This window comes from Glycine max, chromosome 12 (assembly GCF_000004515.6).
Source record: "Glycine max cultivar Williams 82 chromosome 12, Glycine_max_v4.0, whole genome shotgun sequence".
In the NCBI taxonomy this organism is placed as follows: Eukaryota; Viridiplantae; Streptophyta; class Magnoliopsida; order Fabales; family Fabaceae; genus Glycine; species Glycine max.
The window spans coordinates 11,867,314-11,877,447 of record NC_038248.2 but is presented as its reverse complement, the minus strand read 5'-3'; the positions used below and the strand labels follow the sequence as shown (position 1 = coordinate 11,877,447).

The following is a 10,134-nucleotide window of genomic DNA, read 5'->3' as shown; positions in this document are numbered from 1 at the left end:
AACCCCCCCCCCCAAAAAATTTTTTTTCCCCCCCCCCCCCCCCCCCCCCCCCCCACCACCTTATAAGGTAGTGGTGGTGTTGCTTAATTAGCATGCACACCGTGCCAAGTAATGAAAACTTAACGTTTCTAGGACAGACTAGAGAAAGTGTATAGGTAGATAAAAAGGGCACTTCCACCTATGCGTACAAGGCCATTAAATGGGTCTGCTATGACCTTTGGTTCAACATTTAAGGATTTGAAAATGCAAAGAAGAAAAAAAATGTGGTTTTGACAACTTGCTTCTCATATTCTTTAGTGCCTTCCAACGAAGAACTTTAGAAGCTATAAGAATTTCCACCTTCAACTTCAACTTGTCATATTCTTTAGTGCCTTCCAGTGAAGAACTAATTCCACCTTCAATTTTGTTTTTTTTGAACAAGTTAATATTGTGATGAATTTGTGTTGTTTAGTGATGGAATTTGTGGTAGACATTTGCAGATCATGGTTAGGACTAGAGGCTTAGGTCGTGCCTTAGATAGGGTTATTGGCAGAGCTCTGGGGAGAGACGATCGTCATGATTTTGATGATGCTTTACGAATCAAGTTGATCCCTATAGCCTTATGAAACTTGATCCGTATTAGTAAAAAACAACATACGAATCAAGTTGATCCGTATCAACCTTACGGATCAAGTTGATCCGTACGTTTTACAGTCCACCAAAACGCACACCCAATACAAATGCATACCTCATTTGCCACCGCCGACGAACCAACCACCGCAACAATGAACACCGACACCTTCACCTTCACCGAACCTAACCTATCGCAAGGAAATGAAGAAAATACGACGAAGCACTGCGCACCAAAGAGAGAAAACGAAGGAGAAGATGCGCAACAATGGAGAAAGAAGCACTGTGCCGTTTTTAAAAAATAAAAAAGCTTTTTAAAGGAGAAAGAAAGTACAGGGGCAGTTTTGGCATTTTTATAAAATGCTGGGTGCACCAGCAATAATGCAGGGTGCACCTAGCATCTCCCTTCTTCATTTTGTTGGAATTTGGGCCACGCACACATTGGGCCGATACCAAGCCCAACGATGGTAGTTTCAACTTTCAACGACACAAGGGTCAGGGTTTTAACTACGCAAAACCCTACGCCGATCCCGAACGATTCCGATCCAGAAAATGGCATCCGCCGCCGCCAGATCTATATTCCGATCATGCTCCGCCCCCAGGTCAGCGTTTCGCGTCGCATCGGAAGCCAAACCGGTTCGTTCTCCGTTCCGCATCGCGTCCAATAAGCCTCTCTCGCAGTCCCAATCCACTCTCAGGTATAAGCAACGCACACATTCACGCATTGCGTGGAAGCTTCTTTTTCGTGTTCTTCTGTCAGTAACTAATTGCGTTGCGTTGTGTTGCGTTTGTGTGATAAGGTTCCCTGTGGAATTGAGTTCGTGTGTGGAATCGATGATGCCGTACCACACGGCCACTGCTTCTGCGCTCATGAATTCTATGCTTTCAATTTCGACCCGCACGAGCGCTTGGATTCCCGAAGGTATCGTCAATTGTACTAATGCTTTGAAAATACAATGCATATGTGTGAAATTTTGAATGACTTTGCTTTAGTTAGTGGAATTGTTAACTCTATATAAATTAGAAATGACTTGCAAGGGTTATTCTTTTGGATTTGAGTCATTTATGGTGGGAGGTGCACTTTATAAGAAATTGAAATCTTAGTTGATGGATTACAGGAATTTCGTAATTTGTTTTACATGTGTGTATTTTATTATAACCATAACTTTTCCCTCTAAAATGCACTCAACAGAGGATCCAAACCTTAGGTCATCAATGATAAAATTAACTGTTAATATTACATGTACATGCATAACTAATCATAAATGCGTTAAAATATCAACCGATAGGTTTTTTTTATCAACCCTTTCTTACTTTAGAAGAACTGAATCCCAAATAATGTTATTGCTTTTCATGCTGTTTGGTATATTCAATGTGGATTAGATATTTTGTCGAGAAGAAATTCAGAAGATATTTTGCATTGTTTATTTGATTGTAAAAATATTGCAATTAGAGCTAGGCTAGGGAAAAAATTGTGTTATGCGGTCCCTCTCTTTAGGTTAATTAGTTTGTGTTCACAATGATTTCCTGACAATTGGATTTTTCTTCTGAATTTAGGTAGCTAGCATCTCTAGGATTCCTTGATGTTCTTTCTACAATTAATTTTCGGGTATGTTTTCTTTTGATTCTTGAGTCCCATGAGATTTAATATATGATGATGTTGCATTCAAGATAAGATAGATATGTAATCACCATATTCATAGACAAAAGGCATTTTGTCTGTCTGATGCTTGACCACGTGTTTCTTATAACTACTAATTCTGTATGTAAGATTGGTGGATTAGTTTATTCCCTGCTTCATCTGTTTGCCACTGCCCATTTAACTAAATACTCTATGCTTTGTTTGATTGGGTGGAAAGAAAGTGGAGGAGGGAAAAGATTGAAATTTGATTTGTAGAGAAAGTGGAAGGAATTTTTGTTTAGGGAAGTTCACTTTTTTCTTTCTTTTCTTTTCATTTTCTCTCCAACCAAAACACAGAATCATTTTCTGTTGTTTGAATTTTTGTTTCTATAAATTAACTTTTCTCTTCCATTTTTTAAACCAAACAAAATGCATCATTATTTATGTTTTCTTTGTTATCTATTTTTCTTTCTTCTCATCCAAACATACTGTTAGTGAAGCCATACCCACTCCTTTTGGTTGTAGGCCAAAAGCAGACTACTTGAAGATCAGGGAGCATAGATGGGATTGCATGGACTTTCTATGATATGATGTTCATCTTGAAACAAGATTTTGTTGTTACCAGGAATAATTGCTATGCATCTATAACTAATTATTTAACATTATTTAGAGCATGTTTGCGTGGTCTCCTGGGTTTGTCACACATCATTATGCAGAACACTTTTTAGTTTAAATTGCAGGTTTTTGTTCTCTTTATTTATGGAACCATATTGTCCAACAATGTTTATGAATCTTGAAAACATTTATCACTTATTAAGGAATTTAAAAAGAAACAATGACTTTGTTTTCTTGTGTGTCCTTATTTTACATAAAAACATCTCAATGTATGAGAAATTATTGATGAAAAAATTGAGATAAAATACTCCTACATACACTTGCAAGGGATTTTGTAGAATTCAGTATATTAGTCCATGCTTCCACAATTACTTAATTGCAGACTTGGAGTATTGTATATATCTGTCTTGTGTGATCGTGCTGCTGAATATGTTAGAATATTAATAACCATACTTCATTTTTCAAATTTTTTTCCTGATTTGCTGCGTGTTGCGTCAAGCATTATAGGGTCAATCACTAATTAAGGGGTATAATATACTGATCTTTCTTGTTTAATCAGATTGCAATGATGATGTTTGATAAGGTCGAGAAGATTGAAGCAAACTTTTACATAATATCTGCAATGTATGAAAGTGTCTGCTGAAAAAATTAGGAGAGTTGACTCGGCCATTGTAAGGACAAGTTGATTTCTGAAATGGAGCTTTAAAACCTAGACCACCTGTACTTCATTTTCTTTCTATTTCAGATGCATTAGAGGATTGCAATTTTATCCTCATGAACTTTAGTGCCAAAGGCAATTAAGTTGGAAATGTACTACAAAGTACCAATAAAGTTTCATTTTGTTTTTCCATGTTTATTAGAATTTTCATATTGAATAGTCTAGGGATGCTTTATGGATGTTAGATTGGAGTATGTAATGAAATTTCTGTAATTCCTATACAATGATGCCTCTTAAGTTTGAATCTCAAACTAAGTCAAAGTTCCTTGTCTCGATATATACTTTCTCCTTGTCAATGACTTTGATCTAATGAGTTGGCTTTATGCTCTTGGCTGACTAGATTCAGAAACTGGCATTTTTTCATGAGAAATTGTGTTGAATGGAGGATTTTTTATTGCTGTACTGTTATCTTTCTGTATACAGAAGGGTCATGATGTGTGATAACTATGGAATGCAATAAAGATTATGCTCAAAATGTACTTGGTTACCAAAGTTGGACTTTTTTTTGCTACTTCAAATTTAATGTAATTTAAGCTTGAACTCTCAGATTGTTAAATTGTAGGTTTCTGCCAAATCCCTCCCCTCCGGCTCTTTCAAGTTCTGATTCAATCAATGCTTTGCTTGTATAGGTCTTTGAACTCCCTAAAAGCAATCCTGGCTTGCAGAATAACAAATTATCACAAAAAAATAAGCCAGGCCTTGGTTCTGCCCATTATCTTTTTCAACCTGATGCGTTTTCTATTTAGTAGCTTTTAAACTTAACCATGTACTCTGCAAGAAAAAATAATTGGCCAAAGATTAACTGTTGCGGAAATTATGATTGATTAGTTGATGACTCTTGAAAACACTCCAAATTTCATAAGCTCAACAAATAAATTAACAGTTCAACTCGATATTGTAACAACCACACCAACACTACATGCAAATAGTGCACTTCTGTTAATTTCGTGGGACAAAACGGAGTCGAATCTGCTTAATTCATAACCTGTTGCTCCCAGAAGCAAGACAAGTGGAGACAAGGTTCAGAAAAATATTAACATGGCAAATTCCAAATGTCTTGTTACAAGACCACTGGATTAATGATAATATTGAGTAAACGAACGGTGAACGCGTGCCAATATTTATTTACTTTGCATGTTAAGCATAATCACAGCACATCAAACCTGTCTATTTGAGGTCGCCTTAAATAAAAATAAGGTTTTTTTTTGTACCGGACTGGCATTGCCGTAAGACAATTACCATAGGACCAAGGTTTCCGGTTAAAAATAATATCCTTTTAGTCCATCAATTTTGGACAAAATTTGCTTTTGGTCTTCCAAATTAGCAAGTAAATTTTTTAGTTTCTGTAATTTGAAAATAACCCTCTTCTGGTTATTATTGTGATCATTTTAGTTCCCTGATAAAAACAAAAAAAAAAAGAGGTTATGTTCAGACTTGCATGCTGATATGAGTTTTCAAATATGCACGAGCATATTGAGTTTTAAAAATATATAGGGACGTTGAGTTTTTCATATGGGGGTAAGTTGAATTTAAAAAAAAGACTTGCTTTTGATCTTATCAGGACTGAAATGTGCAGCATTGGATGAATCTCTTAACATGCACTCACATATTGAGTTTTGAAAATAAAAAATGAACTCACCAACCTTATGTTTGGCTTATTATATGAATATTGAGAATTTCAAGAGCTAATGTATGTGGGAGGGTGTGAATAAAGTATTAAGCACTGTGATAAAAGTAGTGGAAGGTGGGACTGCAAAGAGCAAAGTATATTGCATGTGATAAGCACTGCCTATTTGTATGGTTATGGAAATAAAAGGCATTAGATATCAGAGGGATCTCAAGTGAATGGACGTGCATCAACTGGATTTGACCACTGCCTATTTGAAGAAGATGATATATAACCATTGATCAATAAAAATGAAAAAGCTTCGTTTGGGAGATCAACAACTTGAGTGTTTGTTTAGATTAGCTTTAATCAATCAATTCCTAAATCAAGTTAAAGGCCAAAGCAACAAATGGTTGCTTCAACTTTTTCAATTTTTCACCATGACTTTGGGAGTCAAAATTTATTCTAGGAGGTATCCAAACACAGAAACTGTCCAACTTGCCACACAAGTTAAACAAGAAAGATTTGGTCACTGCAATTGGAAGAGAAAAAAAAACATATTTCTAATCTTGATTTGAATTCTTAAAACTCCTTTGCCTTTGTAACTCACTTTTTCTAATCTGCGAGGAACCTCTTTCTCAACAAGACCCAATTTAAGCCTACTATTTATATATTGTGCAATTACTTTAGTTCGGAAAATGATGGCAAATGAAACATTACATATATTTGTTAGGGAGGGGGGCCGTGATCTAACGACAAAAGTAACATGAGGAAATCAATTAAAGAATGATTTCAAGAGAGATATATGCTTAAGAAACAATTCAGCAAAAAAAAAAAGAAAAATGCTTAAGAAACATTTGGATTTTAACAACTTGTGCAGGCTTCAAATTTCAATGGATAAACCAAAACAACAAAACTTTTATCCACGATTCATCAGACAACTTATGCTCAATCAAAGATTCAAATCAACCGGATAAACACTGTCAAATATGGTGTTCACTACATTCATACCACAGGCTACTATAGCAAAAGAAATGGAACATATAATGGTATTGTTCCTTCCAAGTGTTTAATGACACTGCCTACTATGTTTTTCATGGAGACAACAAGGTACATTTTTACTTTTTTTTTATCCATAATCTTATCATTTTCATTATATTTATATTTTTAATAAACTATTTCTCACTCTTTTATCACTTTGATATTTCATATACTATTATTTATCTTTTTTTATAAGAATATAATTAAGAAAATAATAACTAAATTATCTTAAAATTTAAAATGACAATAAATATAAACAAAAATTTTCTTCAACAGTGACACAAGAAAAAAACAGTAGTATGTGTTTAGTTGATAATTCCCATATTTAATTGATACCGGCAGGTTGCCTCTATTTATAGATGTACTCCATGTATATGCATCTGCAGTGTTCTGAAGTCAATTATTGGATTTAAGGATTTTATTTTTACAGAAATGCATGATTGGATGAACATAAAAGAATGTCCAATACCTTGCACCAACCCTGTCGTGCTAATGCTACTAGTTACTTTTATTTTATTTTATTTGCTGAATTAATGAATCCTGTATCAACAATTTAAGGATGTGAGGATATCAAGGCATGAAAGCATCATCTATAACAGTAATTTCATACTTTTCTTTTTATATACTTCATGTGCACAATCTTTGTATTTTTGGATTGAAAAAAGTGGTAAGATACAGGTACAGGTGGTGATGGCTGTGCAGTTCTAAAGAAAAGCTTCAACCCTACGTCCTGCTCTTACATCTCTATATATAGAGAATGCTTCTTCCATTATCTTAGCTTGGGCCAGCAATTCTGCTCTCTGTATTCCAGAAGGATGAGTAGAGAAATAATCCCCGAAGGTAGAATAACCAGCAAATTTTCCTAACTCCTCATACACTTTAGGTGCCACCCGGGGATCATAACCGGCTAATGCAATTATGTACTAAGTTATGTCACGCCTATTTTGAACACTCAGTCCATCTATTTATCACTTGCTCATTTGCTAAATTCATTCGCGTATTAACTCATGTAGATGTTAATTGTGAAGCATCGGGATACAAGATATATTGAAGTTACAGTAAAACTATTAGTAAGCATGCCATTTGCATTAGATTCCAACTAGTAATTAAGCTTGAATTGGTTTCTGTTTTTCTTTAACCTCTTCTCCTGTAACGAAACATAATCATATTCGATTAATTGATAGCACAAGGTCAAATTATGTTTCACGTGTAACAAAAATGCAAGCATAAGGTTAAACAGTCAAATTGGAGTAAAATTGTGATAAGCTATTAGTTTTGTATACTCTAGCAAAGCAAATTATTTGGAAGGCCAACATCGCAGCAACATTGCTCCACAACTCAACATATTTCAACCAGTCGTTACAAATATCATCTTTCTACAAAATGAATATACTACAATTAAAGACCATACAGAAAATCAATTGGTTAGAAAGAGACAGTAAACAAAGCATACCGCCTGGAGAAAGATAGGTGCAAGAAAAGGGATGACATTATGTTGACAATATCAGGTATGAAAAGTAGATAAAGTATCAATCTTAGAATAGCAAACCACAGGTTCTTTGTAATCCCCTCTGCATTGTGTCTTGCCACAACATGCCCAACCTAATTAACAAGAGAATATGTATAAACTGACATGTTGGCATATCATTTGTGCAAATAACACATTAGCAAGTTGTAAGGTATAAGCTATAGGTCTCCTATGCTAGGCATATTAAACTTAAACCAAGCACAAGTATAATACCTCATGTCCAATAATAGTTGCTATTTCTGCATCTCTTTTAAAATGATCAAACAAACCAGTGAACACAACTATCTTCCCATCAGGTAAGCAGAAGGCATTAAGAACTGGCTCATTTACCACCAAAATTTCCCAATTCAATCCAACCAAATGTGAAGTATCAGTCGGTGACCCTCTTTCCTGACCTTTTTTCCATCTTTGTTGAACACATTTGTCATCAAGAATCTTATCCTCCTTGTGCCAACTCCCTTCAACCTTCTCTTCACTGCCAACCAATGCACTCAATGTCTCCCTTCCGTCTTCTTCAACCAGCATAGCATGCTCTGATGCATACCCCAAATCATTCCACACCTGCTCCTTCCTCAACCCTCTCAGCAATGCATCAATTATTTCATTAGCTATCATTGTCACCCTCACACTTTCGGGGTGTATAGGAGGCAATATCCTCCCCTTAAAATCAGCCTTCATTTGTTCAAGCTGGCTCTCCCCAAGCCTCCTCTCCATGGCTTTTGACAACAGAATCAAATGGGTTCGCTTGGTGTAAGGAACTGTTTCCAAGTTTCCAAAATACACAATGATTAAAACTCCTGAACCAACCATCTTAGCAACAAAAATGTGTCTAGAATTCTGAAACCAATGCCTTGTCCCTCTTGGCTTGAAATGGTGCAAATTACAAGGATCAACATAGTAAATCTATTAGCCCCCAAAAGAAACAGATTGTGAAAGTTCCCGTTAACTCCAACAACACCTTGTGCTCCTAGTCTCTGAGAAATTGAACAACACAAAGACAACCCATTAAATCTAGCTCCTTTTGAACCCGAATCCGTATACCCAGATTGACAAATCCTTGAACTATACTGAAAAATGGGATTTTGAGGCACAACCCTAGAAGCCAAGTTGCGAAAACAATCAAGAGCAAGCTTTCCCCTTCTGTACCACCCCATGATCTAGAAAACACCAAATACAAACCAGAAAAAGGGGGGAAATTTGAAGTTTTAGAGAAATTCAGGGTCTACGCAATAAAAGCCTCAATCTAGCTGAATGAGTGGCAAAACATGGAAGGTTTACAAAGAGAACATGACAAATTGAAAAATCTAGATAGAGAGAACACAGAAACACATGTGACAGGTGGTGTTTAGTTGTTTCAAAACTACGCAAAATCACACTAGCTAGTGCACACTACATATGAAGAGCAGCATGGCAACACACTCCTTGGAATCACGACTTACTCCAATTTGATTGAAAAAAAGTTCAAAACTTGCACCATTCCCCTAAAATTAAAACCAGTTATACAATTTTGGTGAAAAAAAGTCTAAGAAATAAGTCTCTACTCTACTATAATAAGTCATAACACTGTTAGAAGATTGCTCTTTTGCCTCTTGTCTTACACAAGATTTGAGTTATCACACGCAGAGGGTTTTAAATAGCGGCCCACAGCCGTTAAGGGTTTTTTCCATCACTGGCGACTGCAATGGTGGTTGCATCAGCCGCATTTTCCCTCAATTTCTGACCATATCAAGAATTGCGGCAAGACCGCAACCGCAAATTAAAACCAAGATGATGACGGTATTTTATAACTAAAACAAATGGTAGAAACAGATTTATTAATGTTTTCTATCAAAAGATGTAAAGAAACTAAATTTTGGCCCAACAATTTCAGCATAGTTGGTAGATTCTGAAACACGTTGATAGAAATTATTTGATTGTTTAGCTATGTGCATGGAAAATACTTTCATTGAAAAAGGTAAAACTTACTTTTGTAATCGTTCGAGGTTAGTCCTACCACTTGTACCTGTAAAAATACCTTGTTTTTAGGAAGAAAAAAAGAAGAAGAAGAAGCAAATGACTAGGCAAGTAAATCTAAACTTTGGCTACTCCATCCAACTTTTATGCTATGATGATGATGATTTGGTCTGGGTTTAGATTTTCTAGTACTTGTTCTATATACCCGTCTGTATGTGTGAAGACGTTTAAGATTTTATCTTTTTAATATTTTATACTTATTAAACTAATCTCTTAAAAAAAACTTGATAATTTCGTAGTAAGGAGTTATTTCTTGGTTAAATTAATTATTTTAATAGTTAAATTATTTACATTATCTATAACTATTAATAAAAATAATTACCTTATTTGATGTACATATTTATACAGTCTTAGATTTTAAAATTTTAAACTCACTTTTCTTT

The 10,134-nt window shown here is 35.2% G+C and overlaps 1 protein-coding gene and 1 pseudogene across 3 annotated transcripts; one reads left to right on the top strand and one right to left on the bottom strand.

Annotated features, from left to right (window-relative positions):
- The first annotated feature begins 1,113 nt into the window (after nt 1–1,113).
- Nucleotides 1,114–3,840, top strand: LOC100776551 (uncharacterized). Of its 3 annotated transcripts, none has more exons than XM_006591789.4 (3): nt 1,114–1,307; nt 1,410–1,531; nt 2,756–3,840. In XM_006591789.4, exons 1-3 carry the CDS (start codon nt 1,162–1,164, stop codon nt 2,773–2,775), a joined length of 288 nt encoding a protein of 95 aa, XP_006591852.1. In that variant the 5' UTR covers nt 1,114–1,161; the 3' UTR covers nt 2,776–3,840. The 3 variants fall into 3 exon arrangements, with proteins under 3 accessions (XP_006591852.1, XP_006591854.1, NP_001240187.1); XM_006591791.4 differs by lacking the exon at nt 2,756–3,840 and adding an exon at nt 2,167–2,218; NM_001253258.2 differs by having other exon boundaries at nt 1,142–1,307; nt 3,405–3,701.
- Nucleotides 3,841–6,842: 3,002 nt separating this feature from the next.
- Nucleotides 6,843–9,892, bottom strand: LOC100776010 (uncharacterized; annotated as a pseudogene).
- Nucleotides 9,893–10,134: the final 242 nt, after the last annotated feature.